Source organism: Cyprinodon tularosa, unplaced genomic scaffold, assembly GCF_016077235.1.
Source record: "Cyprinodon tularosa strain WSP-4 unplaced genomic scaffold, ASM1607723v1 ctg240, whole genome shotgun sequence".
Taxonomy (NCBI): domain Eukaryota; kingdom Metazoa; phylum Chordata; class Actinopteri; order Cyprinodontiformes; family Cyprinodontidae; genus Cyprinodon; species Cyprinodon tularosa.
In genome coordinates this window covers 806,936-833,640 of record NW_024038897.1, presented here as the reverse complement: position 1 = coordinate 833,640, position 26,705 = coordinate 806,936, and the positions used below count along the sequence as shown (strand labels likewise).

Here is a 26,705-nt window from a genome sequence, read left to right as displayed (position 1 = left end):
AATTAGCTTCTGTATAACAAAAAGATAGGTTTGGTCTTAAAAACTGCTAATTAATAAATCTGCTGTGTTGCAGCGAAACACTGCCTGTTCAGTATTTGAATGGGAAGCCTTTATGCATGGACCAGTATTACCAGATTCTGTCCTCGTGTCGTATCCCCGGTCCGAAGAGAGATACAGTGGTGCATTACTCTGCAGGTGCTACACCTCCTAGTCACATCACCGTGGTTCACAACTTTCAGGTACGTTGTATTAAATCTAAACCTCTGCATCGTCTTTAACTTTTTAAATTTCCAAAGTTGCAAAATGAAAAGTTTGGGGTAAAATTGGAATGGAATCTGGACCTGTATTTATACTGACTGATCTTTTCTGGTCCAGTTCTTTGTTTTAGATGTTTATAACAGCGATGGCACCCCGCTGACAGTAGATCAGATCACCATGCAGCTGGAGAAGATCTGGAATTCTTCTTTACAAACTAATAAAGAACCAATCGGCATCCTGACGTCACAACACCGCAACACCTGGGGGAAAGCTTACAACAACCTGATAAAGGGTGAGCTGAGATGGAGGAAAAAAGCCTTTTTCTAGGTGAATCTTTTGTTAAAAAGCATGTTTAGATAAAACGTTTCTTGCAACCTCAGACAGGACCAATAAGGATTCGGTCCGTGCTATCCAGAAGAGCATCTTTACCGTGTGTTTGGACGCTCCGATGCTCAGAGTTTCCGATGAGATGTATATGAGCCGCGTGGCGGCCCAGATCCTCCATGGAGGAGGGACGCGTTGGAACAGTGGCAACCGCTGGTTTGATAAAACACTGCAGGTGAATTTCTAAGAATTATTCAATGTCTCTGATGTTAAACAACTAGTAATTTCTATGTTCTTTCAAATCATCCTCAGTTCATTGTGGGTGAAGACGGTACATGTGGACTGGTCTATGAACATGCTCCCACCGAAGGTCCACCCATCGTCTTTCTAATCGATTACGTGGTTAAATACATGTACGTATTTTTTTTCTAATGAGTTTTCAGATTTCTCCTGTTTCCGTTCGAGCGAGCTTGAGCTGGTGTTTTTATATGCTTCAACAGGCAGAGACCTGAGATGGTTCGCTCCCCTATGGTCCCCCTGCCCATGCCTCAGAAGCTTCGCTTTAACATCACACCCGAGATCAAGAGAGACATTGAGAAAGCCAAGCAAAATATGAACATGTGCGTACACTGCTAGGGTTTGTTTGTGTTCTATTGAGTTTATAATAATTTTCTAACTTCCGTTGTTTTGGTTTTCACAGAATGGTGCAGGACTTAGATGTAAAGGTTATTGCATTTTCACATTTTGGAAGAAATGTGCCAAAGCAGCATCGGCTGAGTCCAGATGCGTTTGTGCAAATGGCTCTACAGTTAGCCTACTTTAGGTAAGACACCTCTCCTTAGGACCAGAGCATGTGAATGGTGCGGAGCGCCGTGCAATTCCCGCTCCCCGTTCAGGAGGAAGTTCGCTCATTCGCTCCGCCTCAAAGTTGCGCCATGATCCTCCGCTTAAAATCAACTCCGCGCTCACCTTAATTTTCCTGTCGCTCTGGCAAAATCGCTCCACGTTCACTCAAATTTTCAGGAGATGGCATGTTCTGACATTTTTCCTTCATGTCATTATGCCATGGCCCTGGGACACACAGCATTTGATTTAATGATGTGACCGATACATGTGCATTGTCTTATTTAACTGGCTGTTAAATTATCGCACTGTTTCCTAGCTGTGAACGTAACACCTCGCTCCATTCATGTTGCCCCATGTTTTCTATTTAATTTATTTATTTTACTAGACCAGCAGTCCCCAACCTTTTTTGCACCACGGACCGATATATGTCGGACAATATTTTCACAGACCGGCCGGGGGGGTGGGGGGTGGGGTGTGTGTCGATACGATCAAGTAAAATGATAAAATCAAATACAAACAGCATAAAAATAAAACAACAAGCCGGTCCCATCTAGGCGTAATCGGAGAAAATGACAGACGAAGTGTGCTCCTGATGTCCAGTCTGCTCCGTAGCTTTGTTTTGGTGGCTGTAACCGCAGAAAATTCCGCTTCACAAAGATAGAATGTTATAGATAGGATGAGTCTTGAACTGAATTAACCTGTGTCAAGAGGCACAGATGCACCGACTGATGGGAGAGAATACAGCAATTATTTTATATTTTTCAAAATAAAACATCACTTAGACTCTGATCGTCGATAAATTATATATATATATATATATATATATATATATATATATATATATATATATATATATATATATATATATATTTATATATATACTTTTTTTCTGTGAGGCCCGGTACCAAATGACCCACGGACCGGTACCGGTCCGCGGCCCGGTGGTTGGTTGTACTAGACTACATCAAAAAAGGTTACTTCCCATCCCATTGCAAATCATTAGATTATGTAAATCCACTCTGTATTGTTAAGTATAGTTAGTGTATGTTTTTGTAATATTTTATCTCACTTTTTATCATACTTAAATCAAATAAATGTTATTTTACAACTTTATAATCCAACAGTTATTAATTAATTGACGTTGTGAGCACATCTGAGCAAACTGGAGCGGAGCGAAATCCTCGCTCCGGCCTTTGAATTGAAAACTTCTCTGCGCTCCACCATCTTTCTTCCACTCCGCTCCACCGCTCGCTAGGGTTGGGAATTGAAAAGATTTTCACGATTCCGATTCCCTTTTCGATTCTATTAAACGATTCGATTCTTTATCGATTCTTTTTTCGATTCCAATTTGGGGGAAAAAGGAGAACAAACAGTTTGATTATCAGAATCAACTTTGTTTACTTAACTATTGCACAATCTTACAAACTCAACAAGATCAAGATGTCCACAGGAAATGTGAAACTGGAGTAACATCTGTGTTTAAATGAAAAATGAATACAAGAACAAACTTAATAACCAAAAATGTCTAATAACAAATGATGGGATAATAACCTATTTTAAATAACAAAAAATACTAATTATAAAACAGTAGTAGGGAAAATTAACAGTTCTTTTGCAGAAAGATGAGCATATCTGCTTTTTCTGGAAGGATACGGGATCTTTCAGGGCTTATGGTGCCAGCCGTGGAAAATACCCTCTCAGATGGGGTGGAGGAAGCCTGCACACAGAGGTAGTTTTCAGCTAGTCCAGATAGCAAGGGCAGCGTATCTTGCTTGTTCCACCACCACAGTGTGGCGCTATCCCTGCAGGGGATGGAGGGCAAGCTTTTATAGAGCTGGATTTCCTGATCTACCCTCTGGGCTAAGGAAAGACGGGGCTTTGATTCACAAAGTGACCGCAGCTCGTTGTCTTCCTCCTCGAATAGTTCTTCCAACTTGCGTAACTTGCGTAACTTACGTAAAAAACGTGACGTAAGTCGTGCTCTCCAGAGCCGGCGCTCTAGGCTCTGGTGCTGCGGGAATCGAAAAAAGAATCGTTCAGCGAGCTGCCAAACGATGCCATGGGATCGGAAAATACGGAACCGGTTCTGAACAGGAACCGGTTTTCGATTCCCATCCCTACCGCTCACATGCTCTGCTTGGAAGACAAAGAAATGCAACAGAAATCATGTGTAACATACATATTAAGTGTGTGACTCTGATGTTTTAGGATGTATAATGTTTGCTGTCCTACATATGAGAGTGCAACGCTGAGAATGTTTAAATTTGGACGCACAGAGGCAGTCCGTTCAACTACTGTGGACTCACTAAAGTTTGTTCAGGCAATGGAAGAACCGTCTGTGCAGGTATGGGAGGAGCTGTTAGGATATGTTTTGTTTTTTACCTGAAGTGCCTTTCAAAAACAATTTGTCTCATCACAGCCAGAAACTTCATGTTTTTTTTATTGGGTTTGTTATTTGGGTGGTAAAAATCAAAGTAGCCTACAGTTAAAAGGAAGAAAGAAAAAGTAAATATGATAAAAATATGATAACTTAAAATGAATAAATAGCTTGTGAAGTATGGTCTGAATATGCTTTCTGCCTCCTTTTGCTGTTGTTACAGCCGGAAGTCTCAAAGCTTTTCACATCAGCAGCATGGAACAGAATGCTGCTTGTTTGGAAGGAAAAATATGTATATTTTTTTATTGTTTACAAATGGGATGCATGTATAAAGTTCCCATGAGTCAATACTACACCCATCCTTTAAACTAGGAGCAGAGTTTTTTTCATTTATCACTACTGGCTTCTCTGTCCATCATTTGGAAACAACCAAGTATGACAATCATTTTAAAGTCTTGGCACGAACTCTAATTAGGATCTAAGCCTGATCTGTATTTCATACTCAAATAAAAAATACTTTATCAAGGAAATAAAAAATTGCTCTAACTTATAGCGTTTTATCTTTAATCAGTTGTTGTAGGCGTTGATAGCTCTAAGCAGGAAGGATCTTCTGTAGCGGTCTGTCTTGCATTGGGTCTGGAGGAGCCTCTGACTGAAGACCCTCAGTTTTTGTTTAAATCTAAGGAAGAGGATGCTCACTGTTGTCCATCATGTTCTTCACTTTATGAAAATTTCCTTTATGTGAAATAATCTCTGGAGGTTCTAGAGGAATTCCAAGAGCAGAGTCGACCTTTATCTGCTTGCTAAGCTTTTTTAAGTCATTTGCATTAAGCTCCCACCAACGTGTTTTCTAAGTTGTAAAAGCAATGTTAAGGCTAGTTTGTCGAGTAGTGTAAGCCAACAGAAATGCCAAAGACTCCTAGATACTGTAGGTGTCAAACCGTTTTCAGAAAAACGCCCTGTTTTGTTGTTGCCATGACCTGAATGACTTAGATTTTGTTTGGTTTGTATGTCAAAAAGGGCTTTTTTTTCTCTCTGATCTTCTGTCAGTGGTCTGTCAGTAGTCTGCATCTTACTCTTGTTGAATGTAATGACACAAAACCTGCAATTCAAAAAATTGTTTCATTAAATTGCTGATACATTGCAAATGCTATTAACAGCCAAGCCCTGTCCCAGTCTTACATAAAGCCCCAATTTGTGACGTCTGGAACTAATTTGTCCCCCATGGGTTCCTCTAGTTACCGTAGATATTTACTCTTCGATTGTTATTTGATTATTATTCTCATTACTGGGTCAGTTTAGTTGAAAAGGCATATTTTGATATGTTTGCAACCAGGGCTGCAGCTAACAATTATTTTGCAAATCGATTATTCTTTCAATTAGTTTTTTTCATTAATCGAATAATAATTGAATCGCCATAGATTCTTTAAAGACTTTTTACCATATCAAACCAGGTGAAACTCAAACTTTTCCACTTCAGGAGTTCTGGATAGAACATATTGACAGACAAAACGTTTCTTCCCATCTTAAATGCAAAATGTTTATATATTTTCAGTTTTGGTATAATTACTGCTCTGTGTTGGTCGCTCTGTCAGCTAAAGGTATGTTGTACAGTCTCTATACTCCAGTTAACGATTAATCGATTACTAAATTAGTTGACGATAATTTCAATAATCAATTAATCACCATTCACGATTAATCCAATTAATTGTTTCAGCCATATTTGCAGCTTTGTTTATTTCTTATTTGGCCTGTAAAATTATTCGCATAATAAAAATTTTTCACATGATAAATTTTAATTAAGTTTATAATTGACGTTTGCACACTCTAGGTGAGATTTGGAAACAAAATGTCTTAATTGCGAATGCAAAAGCTAACAAATGACAATGCAATTGTTTATCGCTATAATTTCTAGGACTACAACGGAGTATTTCTATTTCAAGAATAAAGTCGTAACATTGCGAGAATAAAGTCATACAATTACGAGAATAAAGTCATAAAATTACAAGTATAAACTCGTAAAATTAAGAGAGAAAAGTCGTAACATAACAAGAATAAAATCCTAAAATTACAAGAATAAAGTCGTAACGTTACTAGCATAAAGTCGTAAAATTACGAGAATAAAGTCATAAAATTACGAGAATAAACTGGTAACATTACTAGCATAAAGTCGTAAAATTACGAGAATAAAGTCGTAACATTACGCGAGTAAAGTCATACAATTACGACAATAAAGTCATAAAATTACAAGTATAAACTCGTAAAATTAAGAGAGAAAAGTCGTAACATTACAAGAATAAAATCATAAAATTACAAGAATAAAGTCGTAACGTTACTAGCATAAAGTCGTAAAATTACGGGAAACAAGATGTATTTTCTGACTACTCTTACAAGAAGCATTTTCTTCCCTAAAAGGAGGAATGTCGAGCATCATGTGAAGTTATACTTTGGCTCTGGTGTGACAAATAAGGAAATCTTTTAGCACACCAGCATCAAATTGGGCGGGATGTCAAAGTGGACTCAGGTTGCTGTTTGTTTGTGCTGGTTGGCCATTATACACTGGTCTGAAGATTTCTTTCTATTCCTTATGTGATAAAAGATTTTAACTGGAATCTATTTTAAAATCTCAGATTAAGACACTGTGTTTAGATCACATGAAACCCACTAAAAGAGGTTTAAGTTGTGACAATGTTGTCGGTATATAAATACTTCCCAAGGCAAAGTAAATACTCCATGTTTTACTGAGCAGTAAATGTTCCTAACAGAACACAGAGCGGGTGGCGCTGCTGCAGAAGGCCGTTCAAACTCACAAGGAAAACACACTTAATGTAAGAACTGCAGCTTTTATTAAAAACTCATTCATTATTTGTATTTTTTTCTTTAACTACTTATTAACTTCCCCACCATACGTGGCCTTTTTATTTGCAGGCAATTAATGCACAAGGGATCGACAGGCATCTGCTTGGGCTAAAAATGCAGAGTATTGAAGATCTGACCTCCATGCCTGAGATATTTATGGATACATCATATGCAGTAGCTCATCATTTTAATCTCTATACCAGCCAGGTATGAAGAAAAAACATCACACTCTATTATTTCTGAGAAAAAGACTGTTTACATTCCAATTTATTCATTTATTTGCATCTCTTTATACAGGTTGGTTCCAAGACGGATTGTGTGATGTGTTTCGGTCCAATGGTGCCAGATGGCTACGGGGTGTGTTACAATCCCATGGATGAGCATATCAACATCGCCATCACGGCCTTCAACAGCTGTGAGGAGACAAACGCTGCCAACTTCGCCCAGGCTGTAAAGAAAGCCTTGTTGGACATGAGAGTTCTCCTGGAAGAAACAGCCGGGACCAGACAGTGATCCCACACATGAGCGCGGCGCGTGTGCATGAAGCTGAAACTAAATCTTGTCGTTGCCAGCGTCGTTGGCCGAGCACCACGCTGGGAAAGGAGAATTAAGAGGAAACCTGTTACCAAAGGGTTTGTGGAAAACGCAAAACGTGTGACTTTAAATGCACTGCCTTTAAAAGGAGAAATGCTCTATGATAGATGTGTATTTTGAAATGTTGTTAAAGCGATTGTAATGTTGCAAAGAGTTTTTTGTGGTCTATATTTTAAATGTCCCATGTGGATCCTAACAGATCCTGGTTGCCTTTCCTTCTGTGTTTCTTTTTTGTCCCCCCACCAAAAAAAAGCTTATATATTAGGTATGTAAATTAAATTAAATACTTTTTTCTACTGAATACAATAAATGATTATTTTGAAAACTGTAAACTCAAGAAATGTTACACATATAATATTTAATCTATTCTTAAGAGTTTATATCTTCAATCAAAGACGCACAAAGGAATATTCAGCTCTGAAGGTCCCTTTGGAATACAGGTAATCACCATGAAATTCAACCTCCGCCATATTTCCAGAGGAGCGCCACAGGAACAGCTGCTGGCCGTTAAACACGGTGGTCTTTAGGACGTCCATGTCCCGGATCTGGACAGAAAAAACACAGTAATAACACAGTTTGTTCCTCATCCATATCCCCAGTAAGCGAGCGTACATGGCATTAAAAACAAAGCTGCTTTGCACCATAATGTATGTAGACTGGGAGTTGGTGGTGTTGAATACTAATCCTATGTGCAGCGCCTGGATCCTGATCTTCACTGAAGGAGGGGCGTTGATGAGCACTCGGCAGGTGTGGCTGGCGTTCGACGTAACTGGATTCTCAAAAATGCCGCTGGGGGAAAAAAGCTGAATGTCGCAATCTGTGTGGAGAAGCAAAGAAACAGTTAATTTACTGTTCGTCACATCCTGTCAAAGGCGGTTGGATCTGCTCAAAACATTGGAAGAGCTTTTTTTTTTTTTTTTTTTTTTTTAACTTTTTCCTGTTGTATTTAATAATATAATACATTATTGTGGGAAACTTTAAAATTAAAAAGGGAAAAACACATTAAAGAATCCCCTCTATGAAATTTTACTCTTATTCACTTCTACAGTCATTTTATTTTAATAATACGGGGGTAAATCCCTCTCAGGACTTTTACATTCTATCCTATTTAAAATCCAAACCTTATTCCATGATTTATATTTGTACATTTCATTCTTTTGGGCTTAATATGCAACAATTAGTAAAATACAAACACTAAAGAAAACTAAAATTGTAACATTTACAATGAAATATTTACATTTTTTTTTTTATGAGAAAATCATTACAGCATAATGGAATTGTAAATAGGTTTTAGGAAAGTATGGAGCAACAGTAAAAAATATTGTTACAATTTGTTTTCTTCCTCTTTTTAAAAATATGAGTTTAAGTAGCTTCAATAATGTCAGTTTGTATGAAGATCTGAAGCTTTATGGCTTCTCTGCCCCTGAGGGACAAACCTTCACTGGCTGAGAGAAGATGACCAAATTTTGGTTGTATTCTACTGGAAACAGATATTTACAAATGCTGAAAAAAATAAAATAAAACACAGGACACATGTTTTCAATGTCTGAAAATATATTAGATCAATACATGAATTACAATGTATTAGCAAATTCAGGTGTTTACATACATCACCTTTCCAAAAAGGTTAAAAAAAAACAATCCACTGGACTTTGTTTCAAAGTTTGATGACGTTTCGCTTCCCATCCAGGAAGCTTTTTCAATTCAAAATGTCAGAATTAGTGTTGGGTTCGAAGCTTTATAAAGTGGACCAAAAAAACTTGTTTTGGCTTAGAAACAATGCAATTTGAAGCAGAAGAACGGGTCCGCCCCTTAGGAATGGGAAGTATTTGAAAGTTGGAAAATTTGAAAGTATTTTCAGTTCCTTAAATGTAGAATTCTGCCTTGATTTCACTTTTTAATTTAAGTTCATGCAGCATAGAAGCCCTTCTAAAAACAAAAACAATAGCATAAAGGTGGCACCTGTAAATGTGAGAAGTTCCTAGAAAGTCCTGAATGTCACATACAGCAAATATAGCATGTCCGGGGAAGGTAGAGAATACACCCTGGGCTAAGTTCAGCGGAGGTCAACATGGACATAAAAACAACCATGAACACTAATGTTTATCTCAAGGAGAAACATAGAGATCAGTTTAACATTCAAAGTCCACCAAAAAGAGCAAATACTGTGATTCTAATCAAGAGGAACAACCACCCCAAACTCTTCACCACTGTGCTAAACCTGTTTTCAGTTTTTAGTTTATTTCTATTGCGCTAATTCACAACACATCACCTCAAGACACTTTACAGTTCACCAGATCATACAGTCAAATTGATTCAAAGTTTTCTATCTAAGGAAAACCAGTTGATTGCATCGACTCATTGACTATAATGCAATCTCTCACACTAAGCATGCTTGTAGCGACAGTGGAGAGGAAAAACTCCCTTTTAACAGGAAGAAATCTCCAGCAGAACCAGAGAGGCCATCTGCTGAGGCCGACTGGCCGATCTGCTTTGTTAGTGTTCAGGGACAAAAATAAAATTCTGTAGGTCGTCCAATTCTTGTTTTTAGTTTGTCAATTAAACTGAGGCATTATGCTTTCAGCGGTTTCCTTACCCTGACGATGGCTCCTTTTCATACTCCTCTCCGATCTATAGGTAAACACAACCCCATTTCCACGGGTGAGCAGATTTTGGCGAACAAACAGGACATTGGTTCTGCTGGTCAGTTCACTGCCTGCTGCTTGAACGCACTTCCTCACAAAGGCCAGGCGATCAAAAAATGCTACATAGTCCCCTGTAAAACACACACATTTACAGACTTCTCTTTGTATATATATCAGAGTGTAGAAATATTGAGTTAAAAACATACTTTGTCTGCAATCCAAAGAACTGGATATGACTTTAACACTGATGACCTCGTCAAGGGGTCGACCTATCGACACCGTGCATCTGCTCGGCGCATCCTTTAAATCCACAATGCCCGATTCCTCCAGGAGTAGCTGTCCACATGGACCTTGAAAAACACAAACACTGCAATAGTAATCATGCTTTATCTGGTAAAGATAATGGAAGGGACCTCACCAGACTTTGTCATCGGCATGGCTGTGGTAGTCTGTGGGATGGTTACGGCCTCTGTTGGAATCGGAGGAACAACGCTGACGCCGTCATCCTCATGTACCGGAACGGGAGATGGGAGACGCTTTTCTGTGAGGTTTGTTCTCATAATTGGGGAGGTTTTGTTCAAGGCCACAGCTCCACAGCTGCCTTTGTAGCAGCCCTGTATGGTGATGGGTTTGGGCATGTGCATGCAAAACAGGGGGCTGAGGGGCTCGGGCTTCGAGGGGCCCATGCAGAAGACGGCTCTGGACTGGATACCATATCCACAGGGTGCTGAGCACTTAGAGAAACAACATGAGGGGTGAGCACAGGTCACAGTGTAAACAGGATTATGTGCAGAGACAAACAAGATGTTTAGATGATGAACAGCATGCAGAGGAACAATATATTCGATCTAAATAACATACTGTTGAAATGCATGAATTAAAACAGGACATGCATATGCTTTATTGTAATTATTAGAGTATTTTTCTGTAACTAAATGGCTCCAAGAAAAAAAAAAATCATGTAAGCTTTTAGTCACATTGATCAGAACCAGTCTTGGTCATCCTATTCCAATCAGATCTACCTGGCTCCATGGCTTCACCTCCCACTTGAAGGTGCACACTTGCACTAGGCAAGGCACCGTGATGGCAGGTTTGACGGCTGCCCTGCAGCTATCATCTGGCACCACGCTCTCTTTACCATGGATAAATTGGACACAAGACACATTCCTCTCAGCTACACCCAGGTCACAGGATACAGAGCAGGGCCATGTCTTGAATACCTTCCACCTGTACAAGTCACACTGATGGTGAGATGACTTATGGCCTTTGCAAAAAATAACATTGCTTGTGTGCATCTCACCTTGCAGGGCAGCTGTGAGTATTACATGAAATCACGGCTGTTGGTTTGGGAAAGCCACTGCAGCTGTAATCCTCCAACACCTCCTCCTCGCCATCTGCCTCTCGAGCACAATACAGCACTCTCTTGGCTACCCCTCCTCCACACGTTACACTGCACACTCCTTGCTTAGAGCGCCACCTGGTTGTTAAGGGAAACATGGCAAACACAATAGTATACAATAGAATAGAATAGTATGATTTTGGGGCTCCAGTTATTCTAATAAATTGCAATCTGCTCTGTCATCGGTAGTCCTAAGGTATGTATTTGTATATGTATATATATGTGTATGTATACATGTATGTGTGTATATATTATATATGTCTTTTTTTTTTGCTGTTTGTTTACTTTATGTTGTATTTTTGGCCTGTGGGTGAGCACCCTGGAGGGGAAGGGGACGGGTGTGGGTTTGTGTGTATGTATATATACATATGGTAGTGTGTATGTGCAAGTTTTTTCTTTTAGGGTATTCAAAGTTTCAGGTGATCTGGTTTATTGTGCTGCATTTATGTTGAAATATTGTATATGTGGCATTAGTATTTCTGTTATTGATTTCATTGCTCTCGGCTCAGGGAATATTCTTTTGTTGTGAAAATTCTTGAAGAAAGAAAGTAAAAAAAAAAGAATAGAATAGAATAGATTAGGGAAAAGAACTGTACTGTATGCATGCAGATAGACATAATGTTAAATATATAAGAACAAACATTAATAATAGGACAGCTGTAGATACAATCCTTTATCAAAGAGTCACTCTTTTCTTTATTCTAAAATATAAAAGGAGAATAATTCATGGATTTTAATCCTTGTTGTTTTTTTACAGATGAAAATCCCAAAAAAATGTGGGTGTTAATCTAAATGTGTTGAGCATCTCTTAATCTTAAGCGTATGATAGGATTTATGCAAAGCATAGCAGTAACAAAACACTTATAAATTCATGATTACATGTAATTAAAAAAAAGTTACTCACATTGGAGGGCAGGGATAAACAGCACACATCTCAAAGTAAGGATCAGGTTTGCTGGAAGTGTCACAGTGGAAGTCAGGAACCCCCTGTCCCGTCTGGTGATCCACACAAGAAAACCACACCTGTAGGGTTCCTTTCATGCACGAGCATCAGGCCTTCAGTTATTATACCAAAAAGAGGATGTTCTGCTTCTGAAGTGCCTCTGGCTACAGTGTTCTGCTCACCATTCCCACAGGTCCTGGAACATTGGCTGACAACAGGACTCCAGACATACACAGCAGCCTGTCTGGAACGTGGCATCAAGCTAGACTTCAAACTAGGCTGATCCTGGTCAAGAATGAGACTCGTTAGACATTAAATGCAATAAGGAACTGGAAAAAGTCACTGTCCCCTTGACTTTACCTCTCGCTTAGATTCCCACCCAATGGGGCAGACGTTTACCACACAGGGCACTGATTCTGGAGGTGCGATCTGATTTAAGCAATATTTATGATCCACTATGACATCCAATCCGTCTTCTCGTCGGATACACGACACGTTGCGTTTTGCTTCACCTGGTCCACACACTGCTGAACAGTTTCCTGGATCTGACACAGACCATCTGAAGAGAAAATGTTTATACTGAATTCAGTTTAAGACTGCACAAAAAATATATATATATATACTCTGGGATCACTAGAGCGAATTATTGTTTGCAAACAAATGAATAAAAGGTCACATGGTCACCTGGCAGGGCAGTGGTGAAGGTTACATTTTTCCACAGAGTGGGGAGTTTTATCTGAGGGACACTCTGAATCTGGAACCTTTTTCACATCGGATCCATCTTTTTGAACACATTGCACATGACGCACCCGAACTCCCCCCCCACAGGAGGCGCTGCAAGCCCCAAAACCTGCTGCATCCCACCTGAAAAATAGTCAATTATTCATCCATACCTGCAAAGGGAGGACGAATGATAATAGAGAATGGAGCCAAGAGTAAACCTAACCTGGGGGGGCAGGATGGGAGCTGACAGGTTGTGTGCAGCGCTGTAGGCGGAGGAGGAGCTTTACAGTGGTGTGGCTTCAAAAGGTTGTTGGTGTGTTCATCTACACAGACATGCTCATGCTTTTCTATACCTGAACAAAGGTGGTGAAGCATTAAAAAAATATATATTTTATTACATGTATATCATGAATTACATGCATTTGTTAGCAAACATTTACCCAATCCACAAGTGACAGAGCAAGGTGTTGTGAAAGCAGTCCATTTTCCTCTCGGTAAGCTGTCAGCCAAGCTCTTGTTTCTTGGCACATAAAACTGAAAGCTGATGTTTGGATTCGTTTTTTCACCATATTCTGGTCCATATTTACGATAGACCTGAAAAAATTATGAAATAAGCTTTAGAAGACATTATTAAATGTATTTCCTAGACATCAACTATTTAAAGATACAGCTTCTTTCTTTCTAGATAACCCGGTCTCCTTCGTGTTTAATTCAGACAGCTGTGCAATATAAACACTCTCCAGCTCATGGATGGTCTCTACATTTTTTTGACTTGTCTTCTCTGATGCATCTACACAGTGCGCTTCCTTTTATGCATAAATGGAGAGCTAAATTTCTCCAACAGTTTTGAGCATTCACTAAATATTGATAGTTAGATCACGATGGCTTAGAGGTGTCAAGTAACAAAGTACAAATACTTTGTTCTATCTATACTTTACTCCATTACTAATTTTTCTTCCTACTTCTAACGTCTACTCATTACATTTTCACACAAGTATCTGTACCTTCTATTCCTTATACTTTTAAAACAAATGTTACTCGTTACTCTTAGCTTCGGTTTAATGTTTATAAGTATTTATTTCACGTCATGTGCACCATCCACATATAGTGAAAACTAGTGGAATTTGATGGTCATATAACGGAAACACTCATTGGTTAGCTAAAGGAAATAATCAGAAGCAAGAAGGTGTTCTTCAAACTGTAAATGCAAATTGTCTATGCCATGCTACAATATGTCGGATTCAGAAAAAGATGTTGAAATGTCTGAAAGGTCGGACACAGGCGAGAGCGTATCGGGAGGTGGAGACCAACAAGACCTTCCTCATCATTGGCCCTATCTCAAAGAATGTTTAGAAATAGTCGTAAAATTGAGTTTTTCATTCATATAGTGGCATCTGGCTGTTTGTTTTTAAGGTTACTTTATACTTTTATACTCTAGGGTTAGGGTAGTTTTTAGAGCACATACTTTTTTACTTTTACTTGAGTAAAAAGGTCAAGTTTATACTTCAACTTTTACCAGAGTGTTTTTAAACTGCAGTATCTATACTTCTACTTAAGTAACAAATGTGTGGACTTTTGACACCACTGCTTATATTATAGTGATAGCAGATTTGGGTCATGGGAATAGCATACAAAGCCTAGTAGCAGCAGAGGTAGTTTATCCATAATATATGGCCCACATATCCCTGTATGGATTGATCATTGGCATATTTAAAGGATAATTTGTCACTTTGAAGCTGTGCTAGGCAGCAAACAAAACCAAGGAGCTAAAATAAACCATTTATAATCTCCAAGGGAAGAAATACCTTGCTGTGATCTGACTGAGAGCAGTTTATATATCCAAACAGCACATAGATTGATTGATTAAAGCAGGTTTTTCAGATTACAGATGTGATGATGAGAAGGAAAACCATTATTGATAGAATGTTTTTTTTAAAACAATTGCAAAGAACCCCAAAGATTTTGTGTTTCGTATGAATTATTCTTTCTAAATGAAGTAGAAGGCCGAATTGAAAATTATGTACAGATTTTCTTGTTAGTTTTCCCTGTTCTTGGTGTCACCTTGCTTTCCTTTTCTCCCTTTGCTCCCCCCGCCAATGTTTCTTAATTTATAGTCATTAATATTTTCTCCTGTTGTGTCCTTTCCAGAGATGCTGAAGCCTGGCCTGCTGTCGCAACCAGAACAGCTATTTGTTTACATGAGCTGTCATGACAGGGGAGTGTGTTTAAAAAAGGTTATATGGGTTGGTATGCTTAGTTGTGGGTAATGATGCAAGAAATTTATTTTTTTTTTTTTGCCTTCTATATATAATACTGATGGTGTCCCCTCTTCTACATCAATGCTGAAACTGATGGCGGAGGTGGAGAAACCTCCTACTGTGTATATAGTAGTGTTGCGCCGATGCCATTTTTTGGCCCCGATACCTGGCTGTGCAGTATCAGCCGATACCGATACCATAAAAATGTAAAATAATTTCCATCATGGCTTTGTCAAGCTGCTGCTTACCTTTGTGAAGCAGGAAAAAAATCTAATACAAAGTGAATCCAGTAGAACTTTTTATTGCCTAGTGGGTGAATAAACTTATGGCTCTCAAAATGGTATTGGTGCCCTGTTTGTTGGTACTCGCCGATACTCGCCGATATGGTGCAACACTAGTATATAGTTGCTTAGAAAAGTCTGTGCAGATTTGTGACAGATTTCAGATAAAAGAGGGAGAAGTGGACACAACATCTACAGCTTTTATACACTTTTCCTCTTCTCATCTAATATTTTGGCTAACTCCAGGGTACAGCACAGAACGCAAGCTTACAACACCATATAACACACTGCAAAAATGGTCTAGAATTAAATAAAAAATGTCTTAAATAAAGTGTATTTAATCTTAATTTGAGATGGTAAATAGGATGATTTGCCAATGGAATTACAGTAGGTTCTTTACTCTTAAAATGAGATTATTACATCTCATTTTAAATGTAAATTGTCTTGTTCCATTGGCAAAGTGTCTCACTTATCTCCTCAATTCAAGAAAAAAATGCATTTATTATTGAGAAAAAATTACTTATTTAGATTTCAATTTTTTGCAGTGCATGAAGCCTCTTTGTGTTATCTAAGTAATTTATTTCCAAGGGGCTTGATCAAAGTAACATTCATGCGCCAGATCAAGAGACGTGTCCAGATGTTTATTTTTGCAAACCCTTTCTAGCAGATGCTGTCGCTTGCCCACCATGTTTTGCTGTGAGGAACTGTCTGCTTAATTTTTCTAGGAGTGCTTTGCAAACAGGAGGGGCAGGGATGCTGAAATCACATAATTTAGCAGAATGTAGTTTAAACCTCTCCTTAGCCATCTCTTTCTGGAGTCTGTGGAAAGATCTTAATCTGAGGTTTGAAGGGGGTAGAGATAGACTCATACACTGACCGGCCAATATTTTTTAGACCCATATTAGCATTTTTTTCTAGTGAAGGTTCTCCATTTTTTCTTCATAGTGGATACATTTGTAATACATCTTTTTTTGTTTGTTTAAGTTGAGACTCATTCAATATTTGCTATCATTTTTTCATTATCGTGAAAATGGAGGAAGAGAAAGCAGTATCAGTTAGACTGAGTGCCTTTAAGGAAAAGGCTGCATAAGAAGATCTCTACAAATACCGTTTATTTCTACTTCTAGATGAACCAGATATGTTGATTTTCCTGACCTGTATGGTTATCTCCTGTTTAAGAGGTCCGGGTAGAACCACTTCTTCTGTCTCGGGTAAATTGTCTGGAGTGAGGTGAAGGCGGTACTGAATGTAGTCTTCATCTAGCGGTGAGGGGTGGGTGATATTCAAAGACATGGCACCAGTCCCAGACACAATGTACTCACCCCCAACTATTACAGCTGCGGACAGAACAACCTCATATGTTTTAGATACAAAAAGTTTGGGGTCGAAGAAAATTAAATCTGTTATAAAGTGATTTGACTCACCTAAATGAGTAAAAACAGGTCCACTGTTGACAATATAGACCTGGGAGGCATTAACTGGCAGAGTGAGAAAAGTGGTGTACTCTTTGCAATAAAAATAAGAGAGAGGAGAAAGAATTGAGTCAAATAGAGTCAGTTTCTCATGCTTTAGTGTTAAGAAAAAGCAATTACTTATCCAGTCCTTTAATACCTTGGGCACGACCGCCGCTGTAGGAGTCAGATGTCAAAATGCAGGTCGACCCATTTCCACCACACACTCCGCAAACATCCCACGCTTTCCCAGAGTGTAGCACTCCATCACAGCCGAACAGCTGATCCCAGAATGAAAAGCATGCATGAAAAAAAGGGGAACAAGTTGAACTGAATCATCTTCCTGGTATGAGTATTCTTCTTTACCTGGCATCTGCCTCTGAGACAAGCAGCTGTTGCTCCGTATGGAGTTGCGCTATCTGACTCACAGCGAGTACCATCCACAAAATGAGACCCACGGCTCACTATGAAGTCCTCTGCATCTGACTGGCACATGTACCTGCACTGCTCATCGCCTGATTGTCACCAAAGTTTGATAAAATGTGAGTTACTGGACACAGGAACATAGGAAGGAATAAGGGATGCATGACATATAGGGGTAAGTATTGGCATGGGTGTTGCAATACGATACATATCACAATTATTGGGTCACGATATGGCATTATCACGATATTGCAATATCACTATATATCACGTCTTCCACCGTGACTGCCTGAACTACAGATATGGCACTGCGCCACACAGCAAAAGGGCTCCATGGTGCTATTTACCAGAGTGGTGGTGCAGATGTAGCCAATTTTCCTTCATCGTTTTTGGTCAAATGTTTGTTTGTTTTTTATCAATATTAGGAACTGAAAAATCTATATTATATCAGGCAGCTGAAAATCACATTATATCACCTAATCGGTTTTTTTTCCACAGCCCCAATGATATATATCTGTGTTAATATTGATATTAGCCGGGCGTGCAGGTGGGGCCCATGTACGGAGGCCTTAGTCCTCCTTAATCTGGGTTCAAATCCGACCTGTGGTTCTTTGCTGTATGTCTCTCCCCCTCTCATACCTCTTTTCATGTCAGCCTACTTTTGAAAAAACAAGCCACTAGTACTGTAAAAACTCAAAAAAACAAACAAAGAATAACAATATTAATATCGGCCCATGTTGGTCATTTTGAAGCATAACGCTAACGGCCCAATAAGTAAAACTAAGCTGATATTAACAACCAATATTTATTTCCATGTAGTTTCCAGATTTCTTTTTTTTCCAGACGTTGGAAGGAAGGAAGCAGATCGGTTGTGTGACTGATTTTTATGCATCTCAGGATTATGCGTGTTTAAGAAAAGCATTATCAGCGTTGTGTTTGTTTTTCTTCAAGGTGTCAAAAGGATAGGGAAATATATGATTTCTGATCTAAGTAAATATCGGTCATCAGTCATGAGTGTGATATTAATATCAGATATGGGTATCGGCCCAGAATGTTTTGATTATTGTCACCTTTAACAAATCCAATAGCTGGGATCCATTTGTAGAAGGAAGCAGTGTTGGGTAGCAAGTACAGAGGTCGGAGGTCTGTTTGAGAACACTGCTCTGCCATGAACTCCAGCTGGGTCCCCTCACAAGGCTAAAGCAGCGTAGCAGAGAGAGAATGACTCAATTAATCATTTTGCTCTGTGATTCAAAGGAGCTTTCATTAAACTCTAGCAGATTGTTTGCTAAGAGGTTAGTCTCTCCACCTTTAATTGCAATGTTAAATGTTAGTATCCCAAAGTGTCTTTCAGAACAACTAACTACCTGATGTTATAAAAACGTGTTTGTTCATCCACTGTGGTAGTGATACTGAGCTATAGTGCTCCCCAAAAGTTTCAGTATACCTTCAACATTTTATACTGTGGGATTTAACTTTAGTGTTTTTTTAATCGGGACTTTAGTGTTGAAAAAGAATCTGGATAACCAGCACCCCAGGTTCTTCAAAATCCAATAAATGTGTGCACGTGAAGATGCCGTATAGCGAGAATGCGTACCTGACCTCATTTAATATATTGGAGTTCTGGGTACCAAGATTTTTTGTTCAACTCCAGAACCTTGAACCTATCTACTTACATGTCATAAACCAACTTTAAGAAAATCCTTTTCAACCAAAGTCCCTCAAGATATTACTAAAGTAATGTTAAAAGGCCTGTATATAATGTCATATCAGCTACTCTTAGTTATTATACTCTTAGTCTTGCTCACACCAGCTTTCTAGCAAATGTATGCAGAGATACACATATTAGGTTAAGTATCTTGCTGAAGGGCATAGTGATGTAACAAGGGAGGAGGCTCAATTAAAAACCACAACTCTAATGAGGGCAAATCTCCTCCTACTGAACCACAGCAGCCCATAATTTCAGGTCCATCTGTGTTGAGCTGTACTAAAATGAAGGACAAATGTTCAAGATGTTTAAAGCTTAAAGCAGAGTAGGCCTGTCCAAAGTCCAGACCTGAATCCAATAGAGAATCTGATGCCATACTTGAAAATCCTATATCTTTCTCGTTGTTATTATGCACAAAAACTCTGTGGTGGTTTAAACTTGTAGTTAATTTTTTAGAAAACATGAATGGGTTCATGAAGCAGGAACACTTTTGTCAGGCTAATGGGGAGGCCCAGTGTCAACAAAACTAGTAAGAACTTGCCTGTTGGTGACAAAGTTCAGCCTCAATATCTGGACCCTCACAATCAGTCCCTCCAAAAGCAGGTCTGAAAACACATGACACACGTGATCTTTAAAAGCAGCTCTCTGAAGCAAATCTTAAAGCTTGTGTAACACTTGCAACCTTGGGTTGTTGCATTCCCTGGTACGTAGCATGACTCCTCCGCCACATGTCCTAGAGCAGGACGAAAACTCAGACCAGCTGGACCAGGAGCCATTGACCACCACAGAGGAACCAAAGTCATCTGTGGACACACAGCGTCCCTTCAAACACCACTAGAAGACAGAAGGCATAGTGTGCTTGTGCTTTCTTCTACACTTTAGAATAACAGCAGCAGTATTGGTCAGTAAACACATAGAGTGTTACCTGATTGGGTGCACACTCTGTCCCATCCAGCAAAGGAACCAGGAGGCGTTTACAGGAGCCGACATCTTCAGGTTTAACGTGACAGGACAGAACACGGCAAGCTGGCTGATGGAAAATTAGACTATAACTGTAAACATGAATGAACATGTGCCATGGAACTGCATGCATGTTTCTATGAAGTGGGGTTCCATCTAGTGTTGCAGAGTTGTTATTACAGGTAATATACCAGGTCAGGATTGGAGAATGAGCAGGCTCTTGCAGTGCTGCCAAAAGCTATACGACATTGGTCATCAACTCCATAATACAACCCTGGCTTCCAGTCCTGTAGGGAGCCTCCGAGTGCAGGGAAATCTTTGACGCATTCAGCCCTACCTTCACTGGGAACATTTAATAGAGTGATATCTTATATTTCATTGTGTTATCAAGGTCCAATATTTAGATCTTTGACAAGGAATGCTCACAAATTAATGTCTAACATATACAAATATTGCAATTATTTTAGGTGTATACAAACAATTAAACTGAAGCTAGTTTTACTGATTAAAAGATTTGCAAAAAAGGGGGGAAAGATAGAAAAATGGATCTTGATGGATCTTAACATTCCCTTTTTTTAGGTACAGCTGCATTGAACAGGTTGGCATACCTGAAGAAGGTGAGAAGCTGCTGTCTGCTGCAGGGGGACCAGGTCAAATCCACACTGTTATAGCCTCCGTCTGTGGCCATTATGAAGCCGCTCCGGCTGCAGCTGTTCCCTACCCCGTCGTGGTTGATTCCAAAACTAAGTGCAAGGCAGTAAAGTTTAAATTGTAAAACTATCCTACGGTATATGAAAAATTCATCCAGAACGATACTTGTGAAACTTGTGAAAGCGTAATTGCCACATATTCATAATTTTTCACCTGCTGTCTTAGTGCTAGAAAAGATTATAAAAGATTGTATATAAAAAAATTGCAGTTTTTTAATAGTTTTATGAAAAAGTTTTAACCATTAAGGTATTATATCACATACAGGTGGGACCTTTTGTCTGTAACTCATTCCAAATTATGCTGTCTCAGAAATTGAAAGAAAACTTTGAAACAACAGACGTGTAAATTAGAAAAACACAAAATGGAGCAAACTAATAAAAAAAAAACATATATTAGACAAGGTGCCTGCAGTCCCATTCCTTAAACGTTGCTTTCCTGCAAATCTGCTATGTTTCCTCTCTGGTATAACTCAATCATAAATCCCACCTGTAATTTACCACAGATTGAGGGATTATTCTTTCTTATACCTATGTCCAACTTCATGAGCGATGGTGATGCCCAGGTCGAAGCCTGTGTCCTCTGTGATCACGCAGGGCCATTCCCTGGAGCAGACCCCTCCAAGCTGTGTCACCCCTCTGACCTGTTTGTTCCCGTCTGGCAGCTCCAGATCGTACCTTCAGATAACAAAGCATTTATACAATCACCATGTTTCCTTGTTAATAAAACACAGTGCCCTGCAAAAGTAACATGAACACTTATCCTTTTCATATTTCGAAGAAAGTTTGAAGCACAAACTTTTCTTTTTTTATCCAGATTTTAAACCAAAGCAAAAGTAAAAAAAAAACATATGTACTTGAAATAAAAACATGAATTGTTTCAAGTTGTTTTGCCAAAAATTTAAGTGTTATTTGCATTGATATTAGTCAGTCTCATTTACTCTACCATCCCTAAATAGTGTCCGCTGTCTACATACTACTATACCAAGGTTTGAGCTATGCTATTTGTTTTCTAAAAGACTGCAAAACCTTCCAAGAGATGGCCATAAAATAGAATAGAATAGAATAGAATAGAATAGAATAGAATGGAATGGAAGAGAAGAGAATGGAAAAGAATGGAAGAGAATGGAATAGAGGAAAATATAATGGAATAGAATAGATTGAAGAGATAAAAGAGCAGAGAAATAGCTCTACCTGCATTGAGGAAATCTGAGTTTGTTACCTAAACTAACACGCTCATTGATCTACAGCTGAGGTGAGAAAATTTATTGATAGACCATCAATTAGTAATATCTTTCATAAATCTGGCATTTGTGGAAGAGCAGGAGGAAAATAATTTGTTTAGTGAATACAAAAAAAAAAACTCCATTTGCAGTTTACCACAAACCCTGTTGGGCACCTAAACCTCTGGGAGAAGGTCCTCTAAATAGATGTGACCCAGTGTAACTCTTTACCAAAATGCTGACATCATGCGGTGGACATGCTAAATTAAAGACAATTCTAGAAGAAAATCACAGCTACCATAAACTGAATAAAGTCAAAGTAGTTTAAAAAATCTGGAAAATATTTAAGTGATAAAGAGGATTTTTACAATAATGAATATGTTTAGAGTTGCATAGATTGTATCCATACCTTGTTACATATAACAGGAGGTCTGCATGTAGTGGGTCTGAGTCATTGGAGGGGTTGATCCTTCTGCCCCAGTCACACACACTCCTCAGAGAGGAAGTGATGTTGGTGGACATTTGGATCTCTGGCTAGAAGAGGTGGATTAGGCAAACATTAGAAGATAAACATTTTCTATAGTTCTACTTGGAGTGTTGACAGTGGCTAGCTCAAGTGGTATGTCACCCCCTCCTGCAAACAGGAAGCCTGGCTTCGTATCCCAGCTGGGGGGGAATTAGTTGCCAGTGTGGGTCCTAAGGCAATGCCTTTTGGCATGTTGTGTTTGCAAAGGGAATTGCACTTGGAATCCTGAGGTTCTGAGTTCAAGCCCCACTCCCACAGACTGCCACTCTTGGGTACCTAATTAAGACCCTTAACTCTACACTGCTCACCGGGCGCCGCACAATGACAGCCCACTGCTACCCAAGGGGATGGGTTAAATGCAAAGAGTTAATTTTGTTGCCCTGTTCTTGAGAAAGTGTCAGGACAAAAAAAAAAAAAAACTTTTATTCTCAGTAGATAACTTTACATCAGGGATCAAGAACACGTGGCATTTCCAAAGGGTCCATCTTAAGGCCACAATTTATTAAATATCTACATACTCCTCCTAACTAACAACTCATGCTGCCTTCTTGTGGTATCGTGATTATAGTAAACACAAAAAACATTGCACAGCAACGTGTCATTTCTGTTGGAAAATTGTATGATGCCAAAGTTGATGAGATGATGTAAACTTTGACCTTTCAACATGGCAGAGGGCAGCAAAACAATTGTGTATGGAGAGTTCTGCATCGTTAAGCCTTCTCTCCTGTTGTTTTTGTAGCTGGGACATAGCTTTTTTCAAAAAAGAAAATGTAAATGTGTTGTTTTCAAAATTTCCATCAATGTTTCATTTTTATTCAGGTGCATCCTCTTTTTCCTGTAACATATGAATTAGGAAATCTATAACTATCTTACCCAAGTAGCAGGTCATAATAATCTGTGGTTCCATCATGATTCTTTTCTCTTCCTACTTTGAAACTGAAAAAGTTAGCTCACAGCTTCAGCTAATCCTCCTCAAAAGCACCAATCAGCCTGTAAATCTTGATGTAGTGATGGACAGACCTGAACCTTCAGAGGCTCATAAAGACACTAACCAAGTTGGCCTTCTATCAACTAAAGAACATCTCCAGGATTAAAGAACTAATATCTCAGCAGGATTCATACATTCATCTTTAGTAGAATTGATTATTGCAGTGTTGTCCTCACAGGTCTGCCTAAAATGTGGATCAGACTGCTGCAGATAATCCAGAATGCTGCTGCCTGCATCCTTTTTTTTTTCATGTAAAGCTCTTTAAATTGTATTGTCATTGAAATGTGCAATATAAATTAATCTGCCTCACCTTAACTTGATCTCAATGAATGTTTTATCACCAGCTCACTATTACACATCCCAACCATTAAGTTTTAGTATGCACCAGCCCTAATTTTACTTTGTAAGCAAATGTCCTATATCTCCTAAATCCAACCTCTTACCTCGGGCTGTGACATGATGATCATGCGGACCAGGTGTACCCTCATGTTGGCACCCAGGGTCATGTCTCTGAGCAGCTCAGACGCCTGGGGAGAATGCATAGTAGTGATCACATCTGTATACGTTTTTTCTGCTGAGAGTTAGTTATTATATAAAATACACAGTGTCTTAGCAAGTGTTTAGCTCTAATTCATAATTTATTGACCACTCCTTAGAGCAGCCTTATTGTATGTTTGACCTAAATTTCTATCCACTGAAGGTTTAGACTTACAATATTTAGGTTGGTGAGAATATATCGTTCTGTGTCCTGTTTGTGGACCTGCTGGACGTCGGGCCCCACAACCACCAACAGCTCTAGGTGTGTGATGTCTGGCATCAGAGTAGAGCGACGTAATCGAGGCTTTACTATGAAGGGAAGAAAAACATATAAACAAATAAGAAACGGTTGTTGAGCATGAAAGTTGTTTCCAAATGGTTCTTTCAGTTCATTAATATAACATAGAATGCTGTTTATTCAAAATGCTGCAAATAAGTAACATGAGCTGAATTCTCGTTTTGCATCACATACCTGTAGGTTCAGCAGAGGAATCTAAAGCAGAGAATTTTTCCTGTAGTGTTTGGATGACACAGACTGCATTAGTTTAATTCAAAGTGAGTCCACTAACAATCTTTACCTGTTTGTTAAATTACAGAAACAGTTTACTATGTATTTCATCATGTGTGACAAATCACCACAAAATGTATAATGTTAAGGGTAAAAATAGGCAACACATGATTTTCTTCTTTTTGTCAAATCTTCTTTGCAATTAATATCCCTTAAACTGAGTCAGATTAAATAGAAAGCATCTGAACATGCATTTTTCTGCAGATTTTAACTGGATTTAATTATGGGCTTAAAAAATACTTTGATCAAATCCAATCCAACATGCTCCTCGGCGAACCACTGCGTCAATCTCTGATATTTTCCCACCTATAACAGCTGTTTTTCCAGAACTGAACTTAATTTTGCTTCATCCATCATTGCAATTAATTCTGAACAGCTTCCCTGCCCTTGTCAAAGAAACAATTGCCCCAGAATGATGCAGCCACTACAATGCATCATAGTGAAAAAATTTTTGGTTCTACTTATAGTGAGGTAAAATTTGACTTATGATAACTTTGTTTACATACTAACTGACTTTAGGAGTTAGTTAGTATATATATATATATATATATATATATATATATATATATATATATATATATATATATATATATATATATATATATATATATATATATATATATATTAGTGCTGTCAATCGATTAAATTTTTTTAATCGCGATTAATCGCATCAATGCCTGAGTTAACTCGCAATTAATCGCATTTTAATCGCAAATTTTTTTTCTGATTGAAAATCATTTAAATACTCTCGATGACATACAAAAAATACATACAGACTAGGTTTGTGCCAATGTTCTTTTTTTTAAATGAAAACAGGTCACAGACACTGATTTATGCCATAGAAACATATGGCAAGAAGATGGGGAGGCATGTAGCAAAAAATAACAAATATGTAGCCAAAAAAAAAGGCCCTGAAAACAGGCTGATGTAAAAGACAGTCTTTACAGTTAATACAGTCTTTTGAACAAAGACAAGCATTTTACCCTACTGCTATAAAATGTAGTACAGTTAACATTAGATGTTAATTAACCAAGATAATAATGAACAATTTTCAATCAATACATCAAAATCAATAGACCGACATCACTAGATGGAGGTAGTCAATGCTCTAGAAAGTTACTTTTCAGCCTCTTAACAAAAATGAGAACACACACACACCCACACACAGACACACCCACCCACCCACCCACACACACACACACACACACACACACACGATACCGACTTGTGGCGTACACAGACAGCAATACTGCCGTAGCAGATTCCATTTCACCTCAGTACTCTGTTTTCTCAGCGCATTTCAGGTTGCTACTAGTTACCAGACACTCAACTTGTTTGTTGGTGGTGGGGCTTAAAGAAAAGGCACTAGCGTCACCCAGTGTATGAGCGTCTTTTTCCCTTGAGGAGCTCCGCTCTAGAAGCCTATGAGAAATGCATACACTGGGGGAAAATAGCCCCGCCTTCCCGCAGGCTGCAGCGGGATGTACTTGGAAAATTGTACCATAAAACCACATAGCGTTAATCTCACGTTAAAAAAATTATCGCCGTTAAAATGGCCTCGCGTTAACACGATAATTTTGACAGCACTAATATATATATATATATATATATATATATATATATATATATATATATATATATATATATATATATATATATATATATATATATATATGCAAATAGGCTGTATAATAAGACATTCAAAACTTTTCTTATTTCTTTCCTAGAAAATATTGCACAGCCGTGCAGTTTTTTCAACCTACCGCGTTCTAATTAAGAATTTGTATTTTGAAGTGCGCCATTTACATGTAGTAATACATAATTTATCTTTCATTGGTAAAGTTCTCTGTTTCTACTTTAAAGTTGAAGAGTTCAATGCACTTTGTATCCCAGAGAAGCAGAATGACCACAGCAGAGCTCTTGTTTACCCACAGCTTTCCACCTACCTCTTCCTGAGGAGATCCAATTAAAGTATGGAAGCCAGGCAGTAGAAGCAGAAGCCATAACACAGTCTTAAAACCCATTTTCCTCCTTATTTCTGTGCGTCTACCTGCTCCGCTTCGGCCCTCTATGCAGGTATGAGCCAAGCCATGAGTGTATGAGTAAC

At 38.6% G+C, this 26,705-nt stretch overlaps 2 protein-coding genes across 4 annotated transcripts in view; one reads left to right on the top strand and one right to left on the bottom strand.

Moving 5' to 3' along the window:
• The window catches only part of zgc:154046 (uncharacterized protein LOC562075 homolog), a 14,575-nt gene extending 7,117 nt beyond the window's left edge, over window positions 1–7,458 (top strand). Inside the window, exons 5-14 of the mRNA XM_038287582.1 lie at window positions 74–239; window positions 376–550; window positions 639–817; window positions 895–995; window positions 1,083–1,202; window positions 1,283–1,405; window positions 3,637–3,772; window positions 6,571–6,633; window positions 6,734–6,871; window positions 6,962–7,458. Of these exons, the coding sequence (XP_038143510.1) occupies window positions 74–239; window positions 376–550; window positions 639–817; window positions 895–995; window positions 1,083–1,202; window positions 1,283–1,405; window positions 3,637–3,772; window positions 6,571–6,633; window positions 6,734–6,871; window positions 6,962–7,177 (1,417 nt within the window). The 3' untranslated portion in view covers window positions 7,178–7,458. The remainder of the gene's footprint in view (window positions 1–73; window positions 240–375; window positions 551–638; window positions 818–894; window positions 996–1,082; window positions 1,203–1,282; window positions 1,406–3,636; window positions 3,773–6,570; window positions 6,634–6,733; window positions 6,872–6,961) is intronic.
• adamts13 (ADAM metallopeptidase with thrombospondin type 1 motif, 13) lies at window positions 6,633–26,705 on the bottom strand. Of its 3 annotated transcripts, XM_038287580.1 has the most exons (29): window positions 26,545–26,705; window positions 24,503–24,542; window positions 24,206–24,339; window positions 23,937–24,020; window positions 22,389–22,513; window positions 21,288–21,434; window positions 20,658–20,792; window positions 20,241–20,391; window positions 20,015–20,119; window positions 19,772–19,923; window positions 19,631–19,694; window positions 18,452–18,578; window positions 17,325–17,473; window positions 17,119–17,239; window positions 16,932–17,012; window positions 16,663–16,844; window positions 13,409–13,562; window positions 13,192–13,321; window positions 12,930–13,109; window positions 12,606–12,804; window positions 12,428–12,530; window positions 12,207–12,336; window positions 11,204–11,380; window positions 10,926–11,130; window positions 10,322–10,637; window positions 10,110–10,253; window positions 9,855–10,034; window positions 7,900–8,075; window positions 6,633–7,803 (listed from the first exon to the last, which is right to left on the bottom strand). In XM_038287580.1, exons 1-29 carry the CDS (start codon window positions 26,620–26,622, stop codon window positions 7,648–7,650), a joined length of 4,125 nt encoding a protein of 1,374 aa, XP_038143508.1. In that variant the 5' UTR covers window positions 26,623–26,705; the 3' UTR covers window positions 6,633–7,647. The 3 variants fall into 3 exon arrangements, with proteins under 3 accessions (XP_038143508.1, XP_038143507.1, XP_038143509.1); XM_038287579.1 differs by having other exon boundaries at window positions 6,633–8,075; XM_038287581.1 differs by lacking the exon at window positions 17,325–17,473 and having other exon boundaries at window positions 6,633–8,075; window positions 19,772–19,892.